Below are 19,353 nucleotides of genomic sequence, written 5' to 3'. Positions count from 1 at the left end.
AATCACAATCATCAGAACCATGTTTTACTACACACTGCCAACATTTTTGTCTATTTCAGAAAGCTGGAAGCAGAAACCCCTGCGACAAAAGATAAAAGATAGAAATTTGTCATGCCAGATTTTTTTTTTCTCCACGCTTGCGGTACAAAGAATAAAAACAAAGTATACAAAGAAAAGTGAGGATTAAAATACCAAGTGTAATAATAAATATCGAGTGTGTTTGCAATTTTTACATTTGTTTGTGAATATATTCTATATATTTTGTGTGCGAAATGTGCTGCTGTTACACTGGGATTTCCCAGCTTGGGATGAATAAAGTAACTATCTATCTATCTAATAGAGAGGGAAGAAAGTGGAAATAATCTCCCAGACGCATGTCGTCATCCTCTCCGACAGGGTTGCGCGTGCGCACCAAGGTGTGACGTCACCTCGTCCTACCGCTGAGCGCGCTGCTCCTTCCGGCATCCGTGTTTACGAAAACATGGCGGCGCAGTCAGACCGCGGCGTCCCGTTGAGCACGGTGAGTTAGATTTACTCCCGTTCGGACATGGCACCCGGCTTATCTGGGCTTGTTCCCGGGTCGTGGAAATGTCACTCCGAGCTAAGGAAAACCAGAGCATTTTTTCGATTTTGTAAAAAGACAATATCCGTTCATTGACTGCGGTAAAGTTGGGAAGATAGTCACACATTCGGACTTTCAGTTTCGAGAGCTAAGAAACGAAACGTCGTTAAAGCACGAGTGCAGCCGCCTGCTAATCAGCGTTGTGTACACAATTTTTAAAAATCTAAACGACCAGAATTCCGGGCTGGAGGACTAACTCGGGTCTGTCTGAGCAGCCCGGGGACCGTCTGCAAAGTGCATCGCCGAAAAGACATACTGTAAAAAATAATAATATATATATATGCATATACATATATATATACATATATGTATCATTAGGCTCACTGCTTTGCACTGTAGTGTAACCAAACACCTCACTGCTAAGTGGTCTCCTTTTGCTCACACTACAACATAATTGTGGCTCTTGTTTGTTTTGTTAACTTTCCATGAGATGAGACAAGAGGAACCTTTATTGATCAGGATGACACAGCAGCACAAAGTATAGCAGCACACAGGAAAGTGTGATAATAGAATGAAATTAAAACAGAATCTGAGGTAAATGACATAAAATAGAAATACTTTGCCAGAAATATTTCAATAACACTATTTACAATAATAATACTATATACAATGACATGCAGTGTAATTGTGCATTCAATTTAAATTGGATAAAAGTTAGATGGTTGTGCAGTTGGAATTCAAGTGTAAGTAATTGATCTGGAAAGTCAGAATCTGTGAATATCTTTCCAACTTTACTGCAGTGTATTCATTTGTGCTGTTGATTTGAAGATAAAAAAGCCAACATCACCAGTCAGACAGATTGACGAGAGCAATACTCTCTGGGGGAGGAAGCTTTGGCAACCTACCTGTCGCGTAATTTTCTGTCCTGCTTGTCGATGTGTTTAAGAGGGAATGTTTCGGTTTTCAGCAAGGTCGTCTGATGGAGCTAGAAGCACATTGTGCCACAGCCCTGCTGTGTCATAGATTTTATTCAGACAGAGGGAGACGAGGAGGCACTCTGAGATGGTTAAATGCATCACAAAGACTGGGGCAGGGAGATTTTTTTGGGGGATGCGAATGCATTAACCACTCTGTGATTTGTGGAACAAACCAGAAATCTCCTCAAAATTGAGCTCCTGTAATTAATACTTCTGCGTAAGACAGCCACGGTCTCCGTCTCCCTGAGATTGCATCAACGTCTTCAATTTTTCTCTATTACACGACCAACTCAGTTCCTATTCATTTCAGAATCAGTTCCCGATTCAAAATGATAATTGATTCAATAAATCAAGGTCTATATTTTGGCTCACAAATATTTAACTGGGGGACATATGACTGCAGCTCCTGAAGCATTTCACGAACAGGAAACCCTGTGTACATTCCCCCAACCCCAAATGCTGATACAACCTTTTATACTGTTTACCTTGTAATGTCAACATCATACACAAAATTTATACACAACATATTAGAATATTTTTTGGTACAATGTAACGTGCTTGATTATGGTAAAGGACACTTTGAATAGACTGATAATAATTTTCTCCACTTGCAGCTTTGTCCCAAGTTTCTTCACACCAACTCCACCAGCCACACCAGGCCCTTCAGTGCCATAGCTGAGCTCATAGGTGAGTCATCATCCCCAGATTGCGGTTTGAATTGAAGCTTGACGTCTTCCTACGTTTCTCTGAAGTACTCCATTACATGCTAGTTACCTGCATGTCTGAAATTCTGGTCTGTGTGGCCAGTGTGAAAGGGGCTTATAGTGATATTCATATGCTTATGTATAGTATTTTTTGTGTGTGTGTGTGTGTGTGTGTGTGTGTGTGTGTGTGTGTGTGTGTGTGTGTGTGTGTGTGTGTGTGTGTGTGTGTGTGTGTGTGTGTGTGTGTGTGTGTGTGTGTGTGTGTGTGTGTGTGTGTGTGTCTGTGTCAAAGTCTTTGATGTGCGTGTGTGCAAGTGTGTCAAAGTCTCTGATGTGTGTGTGTGTGTGTCTGTGTGTGTTTGTGAAGGGAGGGGTGTGATGGAGGCCACAGCTCTTAAGATAAGATTAAGAACTTTATTCATCCTCCGCCGGGGAAATTTACTAGTTAGAGCAGAAGAGTATCACAAAAAATAGCCAAATATTTACAGGGGAAATTCCGGAAAATATCTGAACTTGAGTAACGCTGGTTCAGCATTTTGATCATTGTGAATTAAAAAAAAATTTTCTTACAGACAATGCCATTGATCCAGATGTCAATGCCAAACAGTTCTGGATTGATAAGACTGAGGTTAAAGGAGAAATATGCCTCATCTTTATGGATAATGGAAATGGACTTGACCATGAAACTATGCATAAGATGCTCAGGTACACTCACTGCTGCTTAAATAACTTAGTGTTGGTTAACACTTTTTCAGAATTTTTACAAATGGAAGAGGAAAAAAAGACCCACTGTCATTTTTAGTTTTATTCCGACTTGACCACTGGCTAAAAACTTAAAAATATTCAAACCTATGAATAAGTTATAGCAAAAGTGATTCAAAAAAAGAAGAAGTGTAAACCTGATTAATCATTATGCAGTTCATAAAATTACAATTTGCATGTTCATCCCTCAAGCTTCGGGTACAGTGATAAGACTGCTGTAAATGGAGTAGCGCCAATAGGTATCTATGGCAACGGCTTCAAGTCTGGATCCATGCGTCTTGGCAAGGACGCCATCGTTTTCTCCAAGTCAAAGAGCACTTCATGCGTCGGGATGCTCTCTCAGACCTACCTGGAAAAGATCGACGCAAACCAAATAGTTGTGCCAATTGTCAGCTTTGGACAGGTGGAAACCAGCAGGTATATCCCTTATCTAATTCACTATTTCACGTCAGAAATTTAAAATTGTTTTTTAATGTCCTCTTGATTCATTTGGCATCCTCAAAGTAAAGTACACGTTTTAGTTTAGCATATTCTCTTCTAATCATACATCCATCAGGCTTCGGTTTGATCAAATTTTTCATATCAAGTTGTCCTTAACTAGAGCTTCACTCCCGGTACGAGAGGAGGACAGAGGCAGTCTGCAGGACATCCTGCAGTATTCCCCTTTCACAACGCAGAAGGAGCTTCTTGATGAGCTCAAAGCCATCAGTGCCACAGGAAAAACTGGCACCAAGATTATCATCTGGAATCTCCGCAGGTCTGTCTATTTTTTTGATATGTTGGTTTGTTTTTTGTGGATAATTTACACTGCGTTGTGCCATTGTTTAAGTCAAAACCTCCAATTTGAATAGTGATAAACATTTATGGAGGCTGTCAGGTCACAACTTTGACTGTTAAAGTTTAAATCAAGCATCAAGTCAGGGAGGCTGTTGTTAAATGAAGCCATGATGCAGTTGTTCTGGCGAATCATACTTTATATTCATGATCACAATAGTGAAGTATACATAAGAGACAACACTAGTCTGGGGGAGGTCTCCTCAGACACAAAAATGAGTCAGCCTCTTATCTCCCCCTCTCTGTGAGTGAGGGGGGGTCTTTAAGAGGAGTCTCTTGTCTCTGTGTGCCTATTTTGTTTCAGGACATCTTCTGGAACAGTAGAGTTTGATTTTGGGAAGGACCGTTATGATGTCAAAATTCCATCTGATCTCTATGAGTCTGAGAACGGCCCTTATGGTGGGGTCTCGTCATACGTGCCTGAGTGTGTTTACTCACTACGGGTAAGGAGCCTTAAAAATGTCCCCAAAAGGAGTCGCTATGACTCTGTTATGCTAATTTTCATGCCTAACCCACACACGTTCACTGGTTCACACAGAGTATTATGCAATTTTTTGTATACAAGTCCTGACAAATGTGTTTTGCTTATTGTTACTTCATTTCATATTTGACTTAATCATAAAAAAACAACAACACATCAGTCGTGATAATTATTCAAAACAGTGGTGGAAATCTGAAAGTAAGATTGTAGATGCAATTCTTTGTCTTCAAGTTTTTTATTAGAAGTGAAAAAACTTTTGCAAAGGGATCAGATCAGAGTCTGCAAGTCTGATGGAGAAGCTCTGTCCGAGTACGTAATTTTAGTCATAACAGTGTTAAAAGCAAAACAAAGCACAAGGATTAACGATGGGAAAAGGGCATTGGTTAAGAGTATAGGAGGAATAGCACTGGTGAGATACGACTGCACCAGTCCCCTTTATCCCAAGGTCGCATCGGCCACAAAGGTCAGGTCACACATTTGCAGGGAAAGACATCTTGCAAAGAACATATAGTATATCGTATATGTGTCTGAACATTTAGCAGTCAGAACATTGGATAGTATAATTTCCATTACAAAGCAGAGTATATTTATGCATCTGAAAACATATACTGGAAATTTGTCATAACTTTTTGTTGTTGCATATTAAGTGAAGCTGAGCAAGTTGTCTTTATTATTTTTATTAAATGCATTTAATTGTGCTTAATCTCAGAGTGAAATATCATCAAAATGATTCACTTTTTTTTTCTTCATCTTCACCAGACTTTGTTACCTTTCTTTTGCTTTGATAGATAAAGTAATACTTGTTTTTCATGGGTGCAGTCATATTGCAGTATTTTGTACAAGAAGCCTCGGATGCAGATCATCATACGTGGTCAGAAGGTGCAATCTAAGCTCATCGCTAAGAGTCTGGCCCACACCAGAAAGGACCACTACACGCCTAAATTCCTGGTATCCTTTTATCACGATTGACTTTTAATATCTAGGGGAAACAGGAAGTGACATATCAAGGGAATCCTCGAAGGACTTAAGTTCTTCTTTTATCACAAGTTGTGTGATGAGCATAAATGTGTCGGGACAAATGTTTGTGAACTGACATTGTTTATATCTCTGCTCTTGGATTTTCCTTAACTGTTATTGTAGAAATGTAAACGTATTCCCATCATTTTCGGGTACAACACCGAAAGTAAAGAGCAGTATGGCATCATGATGTATCACAAGAATCGCCTCATCAAAGCTTACGAACGCGTGGGCTGCCAGAATAAGGTGAGTGTCTGCTGTTGCAGTGTTGACACATTATCAGGGGTTTCTAAATGTTGACAGCTGTTTTTCATCTCTCATGACTCTTTGCCCTCTACAGGCCAACAACGAAGGCGTTGGGGTCATTGGCATAATAGAGTGTAACTTTCTTAATCCCACCCACAACAAACAGAGCTTTGATGAGACGGATAGTTACAGGTAATGGCACCAATTTTGCACTCAGTTTTGATCAAATTGGTTTGATTATTTTTTGTTTGTTATTTTGATCGTTACACATGTCAGCACGAGGCCAGAAAGGTAGAGGTTTTAGGTGCTTTATTTCTTGGCACAGGAAAACTATAATCAGTTTGGGGATCAAACTGGAGGAGTACTGGAAAGAAATCCGCTTCAAGTGGACCAAAGAAAATCCTGACAGCATCAAGTCGGTGGAGGACACCACGTTAGTACAACTGCAGTGACTTGGAGAGTGTTCAGTCGAAACTCTACGTGCATATTTGTCGAACCGTGTTGCCTCCCCGCATGCTCTGATGCTCTTCTCTGTCCGTGTCCTCAGGAAGCGACCAGATCAAAACTGGGTGCAGTGCAACGACTGTATGCGCTGGCGCAAACTCCCCGATGGGATTGACTGCAGCAAGCTACCAGATAGATGGTTCTGTCATATGAACCCTGATCCTCAGTTCAGGTAACCAGTATATTATCGATAAACACGTTGTAAATAATAATGATCTGATTTGAAATTGATAAACTAAATAAATGTACTCCTCTTCACTTTGACTCTGTGGGATGAATTCTACATCTTCTCATGAAAAGAATCTACCTGTGTGGCCACCGTCATACTCACATCACTGCTAATGTTCAATTTGAATCTAATTTGCTCTCCCAGGAGCTGCCAGGTAGAGGAGGAACCAGAGGACTCGGACGATGACAAACCTTCGTACTGCAAGACCTATAAACAACAGTGAGTCACGAATCTCCATTCAAGCACTGCCACGCATTTTGGCCAAATCTGTGTAACAATATTTTGAGCTGAGAATTATATATTGTGTTACAGAGAAAGGGAGGTCAAGAAAAGACAAAAAGTAAGTACCTGTTGTCGCCTGTCACCTGAAACAACCACCGAATCAGACAGTGAGCTTTTACATCAAAGAGTCAGTAAGCTATTGCAATTCAATACACTTTGGTTCAGCGAATATTTTCCCACGTTGCGCTGTCGGTTCTGTGTCTGTGCCGAAAAAATGATCCAGTTTTTCGGCACAGCCCTGGCTCTGTAAATTGAAAAACAAAAACAAATGGTGCGGACCCCACCACACAACATAACTCCCAACACCTAAAGAGAAGTGCTGGCGACAGATGTTAAGACTCAGGGTTTTGGCCTCATGGCTAGCACGTCGCTAACATGCCCGAGGCTGCAGGTTCCAGCCCCGACCAGTGCAGTGAAAAAAATCAACAAAATTTTTTCCAAAATCACTTTATCCCTTTTAAGAAAATGCTAAAGGGCCTGGTTTAAAATTGTATATAGGATGAGGATTTTTTTCCAGTGCCATTATTTTTAATGATTACAGAAGTTGATTACGATTGAGGGGTATGAAGAATTACACATTTTGAAAATTCTGTTTCTATTATCGTTTGTCTTTTTGTTGTTTTTGTTGATAGACTATCCATTTACCTTCGAATCCCACTACCCCAAGGAGTACGTTTAGCACTGATTCACGACAAGGGGTTGCTTCGAGTACTAAGTCCGCTGCACTGAGGCCCTTGAACATTGCACCAGTTGGTAAGAACAATTACCACTTATGAATGAGCGAAAGAGAGAGAGAGAGTTTGAGATTAAAATATTCAAATATGTCTGTTTTCTTCTCTGTAGCTTGCAGCCCCTCCAATGACCTTCCAGTTATTTCTAATGTACGCTCTCTGGCAGCAGCACCCAAGAGGTACGTTTTTCTGTTGTTTGTGTGATAAGATATATTAGTTTTATTTTGTTTCAGAAATATACTCTGTGTCATTAAAAAACAGTCCCTGATTCCGAAAAATGAGCAATAAATGCGGATTCAACCAGCCTCGACCAAATATTTAAGTCGCCGAAAAAAATTAGCTTGAGCAATAGTCCCCACTCAAGCTGGCAACCAATGACATAAACTGTTAATTACCTCTGTAATTTTTATGTTTCACATCATATATTAACTGTGTGCACTGCAGGGGGAAAAGAACGCAGTCTGTAAGTCAACATGTTCCATGTGGCGTTCCGCCCAAAATACCTTGGAAAGGGAGGAGGAGTATCTCACCACTGCGACCGTCACTGGGGGATGCAAGCCCACTGTGCTCCCCATCAGTGTCTGAGAAAGATGACACTCGTGAAAATGATGATGACATTGTCATCTTGGAGGATGCCAGCACGCCGAAGCCAAACAATCCATGCCCTGCTTTGGACAAAGTGAAGACAGAGAAAGAGCCAATTGATTCCAATGTCTGCCTGGTGTTGGAGTGTAGCGATGATGCTACCATGGACGGGGCCTCAGAGAAGAATGCTGCGAGAACAAGCTCGACTGGGTGTCCGGCTGTCGGAGCTGAGCCCTCCCCAGCGCCTCCTCCAATGCTGACCAGCAGCAAAACCCAAACAGAAGTACCCAAAATTAAGAAGGAAGAGACGGATCAGAATCAGAGTGAAGGGGAGGGAAGAGCCGATGAGAGTACATCTAACTTGAATCGTACACATGTGGACGCCGCTGAGCAAAGTGTAATTAAGCAAGAAAGTGTTGACCAAGAACAGCAAACCTTGCAGAACATAGTGACACATCATCTGGAACGTGGCGAAGCTGCAGGACCTTCTCGTGTAGACGGAAACCTTCCACTTCCCCACCCCAGCATAACTGAGGTACAGGAACAACAAGACCAGCTCCTGGAGATAATGGAGGCGACAGCACAGGAGAGAGACTCCTTTAAAGAACAGGTCAATATACTTACCTGCCAGCTGAAAGAAATGCAAAGCAGACTGCAGGAGCTGTCTCGGATCAATGTAAAGGTGACGTGCTCTGACCAGGCCAGCCAGACGGTGAAGACGGAGGAAGCGGAGGGGGTGAATGACTACAAAAGTCTGTTTGAGAAGGCCAAAGAAAAGGTTGATGAATTGATTAAGGACAAAGAGGCGTCGCTGGCAGCTGCTAAGAGGGATCCCAGTCCTGGTCAAGGTGATGAAGGGGACATCGATGAGATTGCACTGCAAGTTGACTCTCTGATGCGGGAACTGGATCAGAGAAACAAGGAGAGGGATGAACTGCGCTCACAGGTCAGTGTATTTTGAGCTAAAAAGATTAAAACATTTACACCAAAACAAGAACTCTTTTAATGTGCATATGAGCAGACTTTAAAAGAGTCTATCCTTTAATATATGTAGATATTATATTTCCTTAATTATGTAAAGCATAGTCACAACCAGAAAATGCTACTCGACATCTAAAAAACAACTGCTTCCGAGTCAAACCTTTTAAACTTTGACGTTGGAAAAACATGTAACAAAATAATCTCAAGTCGAAGGTCGACATAATAATTTATCAGAGCTTTGGAACACTGGCTCGTGTTTCATCACGTGACTCAAGTGGGGAATTTGGAGTTTTAAAGACCATGAAACACAAGTCGAAATCTCTTAAAGTCTAGTCAGAGGACTTTTTCATACACACGCAAACCAGGTCTGCTTCAAACACCAATTTAGATGACTTCATCAATTTATAGCTCTCAATAATTCTTTAACAAAAATCCACTGATATATCTGTCAGAGGACTCTTCACTTTATGTTTGTATGTTATGTATCAATCATGTCATTTTGCTTTCTCTTGGGGTTCACTGTGCGCTACGCCACCAGTTGGTCCATCTAGAGGAGGAAAGGGCAAACATGGCAGCCCAGTGTGAAGAGCTCCGGTCGAGACTGCAGACGCAGAGGGAAAACGCTCAAAACACAACATTCTGAAGGTTAGATTGTTATAAAAAAAATTGCTCCCATTGATGAATGATGAATTACCACAGAAGTTTCAATCTTACAAAGACATTAATGGCAACACAGCGGAAAAAAGATGTCAGTCTGAATTTCCCCTCTATTTTTCTCCCCCCGTCTCTCAGTCTGATCAAGCTTCAGCAGAACATCGGGCGCCTTCTCGTCACCCACGTGCCTCCTCTGGACCCTGACAAGGTGAATTACGAGTGCGATGTGATTGATGAGATCCTTGAAAAATTGTGTCTGAGATGGGGCAGAGGGATTACCAAGACATCACATCCACTTGTTGCATTACACCTTTAGATATTTTATACAGATTTCTATGGGGTTCGAAAAAAAGTTTTATATACCTCCATGTATGTACATATGTATAGATTTTATATTGGTGCAAAAGAAATGCAGAACACATTTAACTACTATTGCTTCTTTAACAAAATGAAATGTAAACAATCACAGCAGTACATCAATGAATGTTAAAGGCCACAGACTTTGATCTTTCCAAATAATAAAAATACATTTTATCATGTTTTTTTTAATGTATTCTTTCAAATATATTTTTCTATTTGCTTTGCTCTGTGATAGATGTTCTCTGGCACATTATCATCCTTTGAACACAATAAACCTTTCAGTATGTTTCTGAATGACACAAACTGTTACTGCAAATTATTGTTTGATTAACCTCCCTCTTAATCAGCTTGTGCTAGTTTCTCTAATAGGCGATCATGAGAAAACTGCATCTGCATGTTAAACACGCAGGCAAATAGTTCTTCCCCTTTGGATTGAAAGGGTGGAGGATTGTGGTAAATTGTTTATGCCAAAAACATACCCGTCTTCATATTCCAGTCTTATGACAACAGACGATCATCAGTCTAGTCCCATCAAGTCAAGGGACTTTGAACTAAATGAAGTGTGGGGTTGATGTGTGAAATAATAAATGTTTTAGCACATTCAACAAAAAATTTATGGTTGTTTATTCATCAGTACGGTAATGAATAATAAGTTGCTGTATTGGAAAATATATAGTGAAGTCAAAAATCAAGTGAGAAGTGGAGTTTCTGGAGAAACGGACTTATTTTTGCTGTGGATTCGCCCTCTGCTGGTCATTCAGTAGAATACAGGTTTTAGGGTTCGGGTCATATTTGTATATAGAGTTGTTCTTTCTTTTTTTTACTCTAAGAATTCTTTATGAGAAAAATAACAAAGACAGAGTATACAATGAAAGGATGTAAAGAACAAAAAAGTAGACAGGGATGTTTGTTACATTATACTAAGTAAACACGTTTTTTTTCAAGGGTTATAATAGCCTTTTTGTTATCAAATGTATATAGTTGTATATATTGCTCCACATCTTAATGGAAAACAATAGAAAAAAAATATTTAATATATTTCTAAATCACATTTGTGAGTGAATAATTTAGCTAAAATAATTAGTTAATTTATTACAAAAAATATTTTCTTCTTTTCTTTGGATTCTGAAAAATATTAATACCCGGATTCTTCCACAATGAAGTAAAATCTCTGAAAACATGGTGAATGACAAATCTGCTGAGGTATTGTCAGAATTTTGTATTTTGTGAAACAATGCCAAAAGAAAGTAATACGTCACTACTATGTGCCGCCCCTTTCCGCATGTTCGTCCAATCACTGGCACCCGCTCAACCGGAAGTTTTGAACGAATAGTACGCGGGAAGTTTTCTAAAGTCTTCAGCTGGATAAGAGAGGAGGTAAAAAACGACCCGGTTCACTTTGAGATAACTGTTCGGAAGAACGAACAGACAGCGCTCGTGACGAACACACAGTCCAGCCAACAGTAACGTATGTACACGCGTATCTGTCGTGAGTAACGTTCGCCACAAGTAATCTAACCGACTCACTCATATCGGCTACGTTTGTTGCTAACTGCGTTAGCTCCTGTGTTAGCATTCGTTTGCAGTGACTGGTCGGATTCGCTTGTTTCAAATTCATCTATTACCATTCCTCGTCAGTGAAACAGCTTCCAATATTGACAGCATGTTAAAAAAATAGCCGACTGTTATAGCTGCTGAGTTCGTGTCAGTGGATTTAAAACTGCACGAAGCATTAACTATACATGTTGTCTTCCCCCCTCCTCCTGAAGTCGGCGCTGGGTATAAAGAAATGAAGGTGGTAACGTGTGAGATCGCGTGGCACAACAAGGAGCCAGTCTACAGTCTGGACTTCCAGCACAGCGCGGATGGACGCATCCACCGACTGGCCACAGCCGGAGTGGACACTACTGTCAGAGTGAGTGGACAGAGGATGGGTGGATGGATGGATGGATGGATACTAACATGTGGTTAAAGCTGCGAGGAACCGAGTGGAGAAACAGAAGAGACACACAAGGGAGAGCACAAATATTACTCGTGTTGGATATGAATTTGACCAGTGGTTTTGCAGCTGTGAGGATACACGAGAAGGACCAAAAAAAACATGTAATATCAACAGTAGTTTGTCACAGAGTCATTGTACAAGAGTAACTGTCACACACAGGATCCACCAGTGTTTCAGTGATCATGACATCTTTGATGTTTTAGATGTTTTTTTAAATGAATTGGGGATCAAAGTGTAAAATACCATAAAGCGGGTCACTTTTGGCTGTGGCTCAGGAGGTAGTCGGTCGTCCACTAACCCGAAGGTTGTCGGTTCAATCCCAGCTTCCCCCGGTCCGCATGCCGATGTGTCCTTGGGCAAAACACTAAACTGCCTCTGGCAGCTCATCCCGCAGTGTATGAATGTGACAGAAAAAAACGCGGTAAATAGCATCCCTGTTAATGACTTGTACTTTAAGTGGTCAATAAAGCGCTATATAAATATAGTCCATTTACCATTTCAATCTATAAAGGGAGTTTAGTGGTTGAAATTGTTACTACATGCAAAACACTCCTTAAATGTGTTTGCAAAGTATTAATTTAGGTGGTAAAAGATATGTTAATATAATTGTCTGCAACATTGATACATATGTATTCAGACCTGTCAGACCAGAGAGTGTTTAATGACGTGCTGTCCTGATGTTGATGCAGCTGTGGCGGGTGGACACGGGCTCAGATGGGAAAGCAGCGGTGGAGTTTCTGTCTAATCTGGCCCGACACACCAAGGCTGTCAACGTAGTGCGCTTTAGCCCAAATGGAGAACTGCTTGCCTCAGGAGGAGATGGTATGTAAAGGATATTAAGGGGCACTGGTGATGTTGGCATTTTGAAACACTTTTCCCTTTAATAATCGTTTGATTTTCTATTTGATACAGATGCAGCGATTCTCCTTTGGAAGCTCAACGACTCAAAGGAGCCCGAGCAGACACCTGTGTTTCAGGAGGATGAAGATGCTCAGCTCAACAAGGAGAGCTGGTCCGTGGTCAAGACCCTGAGGTACACAGCTTTGATCGAGTTTAAATGTTTTAATGGAAACGATTAAATAAATTCGTAGTCGCAGTGTGGTTTTACAAAGATTTCTTATCATTTATCTGTTTTCAGGGGACACATAGAGGATGTGTATGACATCTCCTGGACACGGGATGGAAACTTCATGGTGTCTGGATCTGTCGACAATACTGCTATTATGTGGGACATCAACAAAGGTCTGCTTGTAGTCATAGAAACAAAGTACCTTAGCGAGGGGGCTTTGTATCTATTTGTGTTTTATGTTGCTTCCTACTGTTTTTGTATTTTAGGGCAGAAGCTGTGCATCTTGAATGACCATAAGAGCTACGTGCAGGGGGTGACCTGGGATCCTCAGGGGCAATATATCGCCACTCTCAGCTGTGACCGGTACAACAATCTCTCTTTTTTTGACTTCCTGTTTGTGACTACATTCCTAATCTTCATTAAATTATTGTATTTTTCTGCTGACATTGGGCTTTTAAGAGATTGATGCTCAAGATGTTTTTGTTTTCTCTCCCTTTCAGGGTGATGCGTGTGTACAACACTCATACCAAGAAGAAAGCTTTCTGTATCAGTAAAATGAGCTCTGGGCAACTTTCAGAGGGAGAGGTCAGTATAAATTCACATGAGTCACTCACACACATCTTAGAAGCCAATCAGTGTTTTTAACTCGCTCATACTTAGTTATGACTGAGATCAGACAAGCGCCCTAATATCTTCAGAGACTCTTTGTCTCCTTTGAATTTCGTAATAATCGAGACGTGTTGAAGTGCACACTCTCAGTCCTGCACTTCTCTGTACCTTTTCAGGTCAAGCAGTACAGAATCTTCCACGACGACAGCATGAGGTCGTTCTTCCGACGTCTTTCCTTCACACCAGACGGGTCCTTCCTGCTTGCCCCGGGTACATGCTCAATGTGTGGCTTTCACCTGATAGTTATTTGGGGAAACTCAGTGTTATAATATCCTTGTGAAAATAATTTATATAAACCAAGTTCCCCCTTCTTTTTAACCCAGCTGGATGTGTGGAGATTGGAGAAAACATCATTAACACAACCTACGTCTTTTCCAGGAAGAGTCTCAAGAGGTAACTTTTCCGTACTATTCGGAGTCAGTGTTGACTATATTAGCTCTGGAAATTCATGTATAAAATATCTGTCTGTCTTTTAGGCCTATCGCCCACTTGCCATGTCCATCTAAAGCTACACTGGCTGTGCGCTGCTGCCCTGTCTACTTTGAACTGAGAACTAAGAAGGGAGAAGGTACGGACACACGTCTCACTGTTTAACAGGCAAAACTGTCCAAAAAAGTCCTTTGTGATTGTCTGTTCTTTTCCTGTATATTTTCATAATTCCTCTCCACTTTCTGTTTCATGTAGACGGTTCTGTTGAGGATCTTCCCAACACATTCCAGTTGCCTTACCGCATGGTGTTTGCAGTGGCATCAGAGGACTCCATCTTCTTGTATGACACTCAACAGACCCATCCTTTTGGCTTGGTGGCCAACATCCACTACCACACACTCAGTGACCTCACTTGGTAAGTTAGCATGTTCCCGCTTTTGTCGTCTTTTGTAGTTTTCTTGCATAGATATACGACTACTTTGCTCAGACATGCACTGAGGTACGGACATTTTCCAGAACTTTTCCAGTCAGCCCATGAAATAATACAGCAGGAAAATTCAAAGCGGAAGAGAGGGCGTGTTGATGACTATAAATAAAAACACTGCTTTCCACAGCAGAATTGTCATCAGTGGCGGAAATAAAATGTGGTTTGATTCTAAAGCAACTAAATTGCAAATTCTTTTAACTCCAGCAAATCTCCTTTTGAATTTTTTTCTGAATGTATCTCGGTACTTAAATAGCTACTGCCCCATTTTCTTGTCTCGTCTTCTAAGCGGTGATTGGTCGACTATTTCGCCAACTGGTGGAAACAATGTGCTCAACACAAGATGACCAATGGATGATATGTGGTCATATTTGAGATGGGGGAGCATGATTCAGACATCTTGAACTAAATTAATCTGGTTTGCATTTATTGTTTTGTAAAGATTATTACGCCCGTTTGAATTATCTGAAATTTTTACCTAAAACATCATTAAAGAATAGGTTTACATTTTTCCTAAGCCGGTCTCCTAACAATACTGAAATCTATAATTTATCACCAGATTCATACTAAGGTCAGAGAAAAGTTCGTCTCATTTATGTTTTACCATTCCACTGACGTGTTTCTATTATATCCTGTTTAGGTCTCGTGATGGTTCCTTCCTGGCCGTTTCCTCTACAGACGGCTACTGCTCCTTCCTGTCCTTCTCTCCCGGGGAGCTTGGCACTCCATTGAAGGAGCCCCCCACATTAGAAGTCTTTGTCCCAAACAGTGGCGTTGAGAAAAAGAGCAAGAAGTCATCGGCTGGCAGGACTTCATCTCCTGTGTCCCAAACACAGACTCCCATGACCCAAACCAGCCTTGGTAAAGATGCCCCTGCTGTCACCCCCCCGGAGGAGAAGAAGAGCACCCCCAGTGCTAAGTCCAAACCCCAGCCACGCCGGATCACCCTCAACACTCTGGAGGGGTGGGGGAAGCCCACTAGCCCTAAAACCACGGCTCCTCCAGCACCTCAGACCCCAACATCTGGAAGCACAAGTGCTCCATCAACTCCCCAACCGCATGTCGCCCCCCTCACCCCCACCAGCTCCTCCAAAACTCGACTACACCTCACGCCCCTCACTCCCTCCACCCCTAAAGTCCTCAATAGTGCTAATACTGCCGGGTCGACTACTCCTAAGGGTGCAAACACCCCTAAAGGACCCACCCCAAGGTAAATATTAGAGAAGCTGTCGTGTTTGATTCTGTCAGGGTGAGTGAACGGCTCTTACCATAACACTGAGCCTTCACATGAGCACGGGTACACTTTGATTGTTTACAAGCGTATCTGTCTAGTCACATGAGCTCAAGCGTTTGTGCTGCAACTCATTGCTAAACTACATTATTAATATTTTAACATACAATTTTCAATTTGCAAAAGCTCTGCTCGAGTCTTCAACTCCCTGATATACGTCAAAATGTGCAACACCATAAAAAGTAATGAGAAGAATTTTGGCTCAAGCCCCAAATATGGCAGTAACCCCATATGAAGCCGTTACAATGGTGATATTTGTACAAGGAACTAATTAAATTTCTATAGCAGTGAGATTGAATTTTGTAATTCATTGAAGGTGCTGACAGATTTAAATGTACCCATGGTGGCAGGAAGAATTCGGCTGCTACATGTACATGAGTGTGTATGGTAATTTATGGAAATTCTTTGAGCTACTCAAATGTGTTTTGACTTCAGTCAGACACAGGAAGTAACTACACAAGGCACAATCCAAACACCTCCGTCCTCCCTAATGATTTAAGTACCAATGGTGATTATCTCTGAAGATGCTGCTCACAGAGATGAGTACTAACAGCAAGAAAGCCCTGTGCTGTTTAAAACATCCTATATCCTATTCGATATATCCTATATTTTGATCATGCTTTTTAAAACACAGAAGTAGTAGTGGTATTTTTAGTAGCTGCGATGGGATTGTGCAATTTTTGGTTGGTTTGCATGTGCTCCGTACTGACTGTGAGAACAAAGCCCTGTCTGGACTGAGGGATTCGTTGGACCCCCCACTGACTATAAAATAATAATCACTCTGCCAGACCGCTCGCAGAACAATGGCAGATCTGCACATGCGTTTTTATTTGTCTTGTATCTCTAACTTGGAACGTTGGCCACAACTTGTCTGGAATATTTTTACCACTAGGCAAGGAACAAGAAAGAAAGAGGATAAACACAGTGGGAACAGTTCATTTTATTTTACTGTTTTGTGCTTGTGTGTTTCCATTGACCTCACACTTGAAGTGTCTTTATCATCCTTCCTTTTTCTGTGTGTTTTCAGGAGAGTTTCTTTGACTCCCGTTGCAGTCCGATCTCCAGCTGTTAGCTCACTCTTCCGCACTCCCTCCTCCACCGAGAAGGCCAAACATGGTTAGTGAGGGCAACTTCTTCCGCTGTTGTCCTTCTGTGTTGCAGATATCACACAAGACATTTAAAGATTTGAAAAAAACATGTTACAGATGGAAAAATAACCCTCCATCCTCTCCGTCTGGTTTTGATCTCAACGCTGGGTATCTAATGAAAGAGTACCACTCATATAGCAGTACTCTGTTTTTCCCAAATTCAAAATCTGATGAATGGTCAAAACTATCAAAACAAGACCAATAATTGTAATATGGTGTGATTGTTCTGAAAATATGATTAAACAAACAATGTGACATTGAAATATTTGGAATACCTCTGTGCACTGTCTTTACCATTTTCATTAAATTGCTAGTATGACAACTAAGCTCAGACATGCACTGAGGTACGGACATTTTCCAGAACTTTTCCTGCCAATCAGCCCATGAAATAATACAGCAGGAAAATTCAAAGCGGAAGAGTGGGCGTGTTGATGACTATAAATAAAAACACTGCTTTCCACAGCAGAATTGTCATCATGTCTTGCCTCCTGCCGCTCTGCCCAGTCATTCTAGAAATGATCCTGTTGTTGTGAACGCGTCGGACTGTGACAATCTCCTGCTGCGTTCATCATATGTGAACTGAATGTCTGGACGCAATTTTGTGGACATTCTCTGGAGTTTGTGTCTGAAAACATCCTTAGTCGGTGTGTGTCACTGTGGTTTAATCGCTTGTCAAGTTTAGCCCCTTCAGTCACTGAGCTCTTCACTTGTATTTCTCCAGAACGTCCTTCTCCTCCCACTGATCCAGTGTGCCAGCCTCCAGAGTCCAAACGACCCAAGACCAGTGACCCTCCCGCAAAGTCCAGTGTTTAACTGGGAACAGTGTGGTGCTGTATCATAAAAAACGCTCGCCCAGCAGCGACCACTGAGGCTCCTCCATGGATCTAATCCCGCAGTGCTGTAGCACTGTGTTTGGGTTTGAAATGTCTTGATCTAATGAGACAAAGCTTTAACCTCAGATAATATTATATAACAGACTGCACTGCATTAGGTATCCTTGAGTTGATTCTTCTTGCTCTCCCTTGTGTTCTGTGTCGTACCGTAAACAGATAACGGGGCAACTGTTTTATATTTGAATCGTTTGACATTTAGATGCTGAAGTGCAGTTGTAAAAAGGAAAAATGTCTTACATCTTATAACAACAACATGTAATTGTGAAACTTAAACTGCACTCTAAACCAGAAGAAGAAGAAGAACAACAACAAAAAGCTTCAAGGTTTAGTGCTTGTATTTAGTGTATTGTGCTGAGTCTAAATCAGCTCAAGATTTATTGGACCAGCAGTTAAAAACTCAAAGTTGTCAAGCATTTAAGTCGTTTTCTTATTGTCTAATAAAGGACATTTCATATACAGTTTGTGTTTAATGACTGGGACCATGTGTGCTCTGTAAATAACAAGCAGTGTACTAGCTAAGTAAAACAGTAATTTTCTATTTGGAAAATGATAATTTCTAGTCCTACACTCAATTATCCAGACAAACTTAACATTATATTTACTTTGCATTTTTATTAACTACATGAAAATGTAAATGTTCTCCACACTGCCAGGAAACAAACTGCTGGATTAATAAGAAATCCTGTGTTTCTTTATCTAAAAATACAGTCTTGAAAATAATTTTTGAGGCGTATGCAGTAAATTTATTTCCTTGTGGAATCAAAATTACTCCAGTTGAGAAACCCTTAAATGAAATACAAAGGGCACGATCTCAGTGTCTCTAATGGTAGACCTGAGTGTTTTATAAACTTAAGTGACTGAAATGCCCCTCAGTCAGCGTTTTTGTCTTGTGTAAGGTCAGCATCTCCTCTAGACCTCATCTACATTTATATATATATATATATCCAGAATATTCAGTGAATAAAATGTACCGATTCAAATAGCTTTGTGTAAACCTCACATTATCTTACTTGAGCATAAACCGCACATTTATCTCATTAATATTTGCATAATCCTGAGGAAATTGCCACTGCTATGATTGATAATGAGAATATTATTTCAAAAATACAAGAACACCATGTAAACATACACATTTTCCCCATTATGATATTTGAAAAGAAATCTGCTTATCGCCTAATGTGTCAAGAGTTTTGAAAATGTAAGGCTTTGAGACAACTGAACTAAAAGCCAATGAAAAAGATTAACACTGTTTTGTAATACGTGTGGTTGACATTGAGACAGTGACAGCTAAGATTTAAAAATGTGGAATAATTGTATTGTATCTCGTTTTGGCAAAATAACTGAGTATTTCCGGAAGATAAAAGATAGATAATCATGTGTTAGCTTGAAACTGCATCCTGGTAGAGAACAAGGAGGCAGCATCACATTTAACTTGACTGTGCAGCAAGTCGAGCGAACA

General features: G+C 40.8%; 1 protein-coding gene across 7 annotated transcripts; it reads left to right on the top strand.

Moving 5' to 3' along the window:
* The first annotated feature begins 385 nt into the window (after nucleotides 1–385).
* LOC118283097 (chromatin assembly factor 1 subunit B) lies at nucleotides 386–18,348 on the top strand. Of its 7 annotated transcripts, none has more exons than XR_007032150.1 (19): nucleotides 386–520; nucleotides 2,154–2,226; nucleotides 2,816–2,948; nucleotides 3,198–3,422; nucleotides 3,607–3,762; nucleotides 4,144–4,282; nucleotides 5,140–5,268; nucleotides 5,461–5,583; nucleotides 5,678–5,775; nucleotides 5,909–6,016; nucleotides 6,131–6,259; nucleotides 6,461–6,535; nucleotides 6,629–6,656; nucleotides 7,231–7,351; nucleotides 7,442–7,508; nucleotides 7,774–8,860; nucleotides 9,434–9,540; nucleotides 9,688–9,757; nucleotides 11,679–11,749. XR_007032150.1 is itself a non-coding variant. In XM_035604787.2 (18 exons), the coding sequence occupies exons 1-17, from the start codon at nucleotides 482–484 to the stop codon at nucleotides 9,536–9,538; spliced, it is 2,835 nt and encodes a 944-aa protein (XP_035460680.2). In that variant the 5' UTR covers nucleotides 387–481; the 3' UTR covers nucleotides 9,539–9,540; nucleotides 9,688–10,088. The 7 variants fall into 7 exon arrangements, 5 of the variants coding, with proteins under 5 accessions (XP_035460680.2, XP_047193368.1, XP_047193369.1 ...); XR_007032151.1 differs by lacking the exon at nucleotides 11,679–11,749 and adding an exon at nucleotides 11,229–11,360; XM_035604787.2 differs by lacking the exon at nucleotides 11,679–11,749 and having other exon boundaries at nucleotides 387–520; nucleotides 9,688–10,088.
* Nucleotides 18,349–19,353: the final 1,005 nt, after the last annotated feature.

This window comes from Scophthalmus maximus, chromosome 14 (genome assembly GCF_022379125.1).
Source record: "Scophthalmus maximus strain ysfricsl-2021 chromosome 14, ASM2237912v1, whole genome shotgun sequence".
Classification (NCBI taxonomy): domain Eukaryota; kingdom Metazoa; phylum Chordata; class Actinopteri; order Pleuronectiformes; family Scophthalmidae; genus Scophthalmus; species Scophthalmus maximus.
This window is presented reverse-complemented; position numbering and strand designations above follow the sequence as displayed.

Bases quoted from the DNA above. Each gene is read 5' to 3' on its own strand.
- LOC118283097 (XM_035604787.2), top strand. From the start codon at position 482: ATGGCGGCGCAGTCAGACCGCGGCGTCCCGTTGAGCACG. The intron at 521-2,153 runs GTGAGTTAGATT...CTCCACTTGCAG, and splicing joins GCGGCGTCCCGTTGAGCACG to CTTTGTCCCAAGTTTCTTCA. The intron at 2,227-2,815 runs GTGAGTCATCAT...ATTTTCTTACAG, and splicing joins TGCCATAGCTGAGCTCATAG to ACAATGCCATTGATCCAGAT.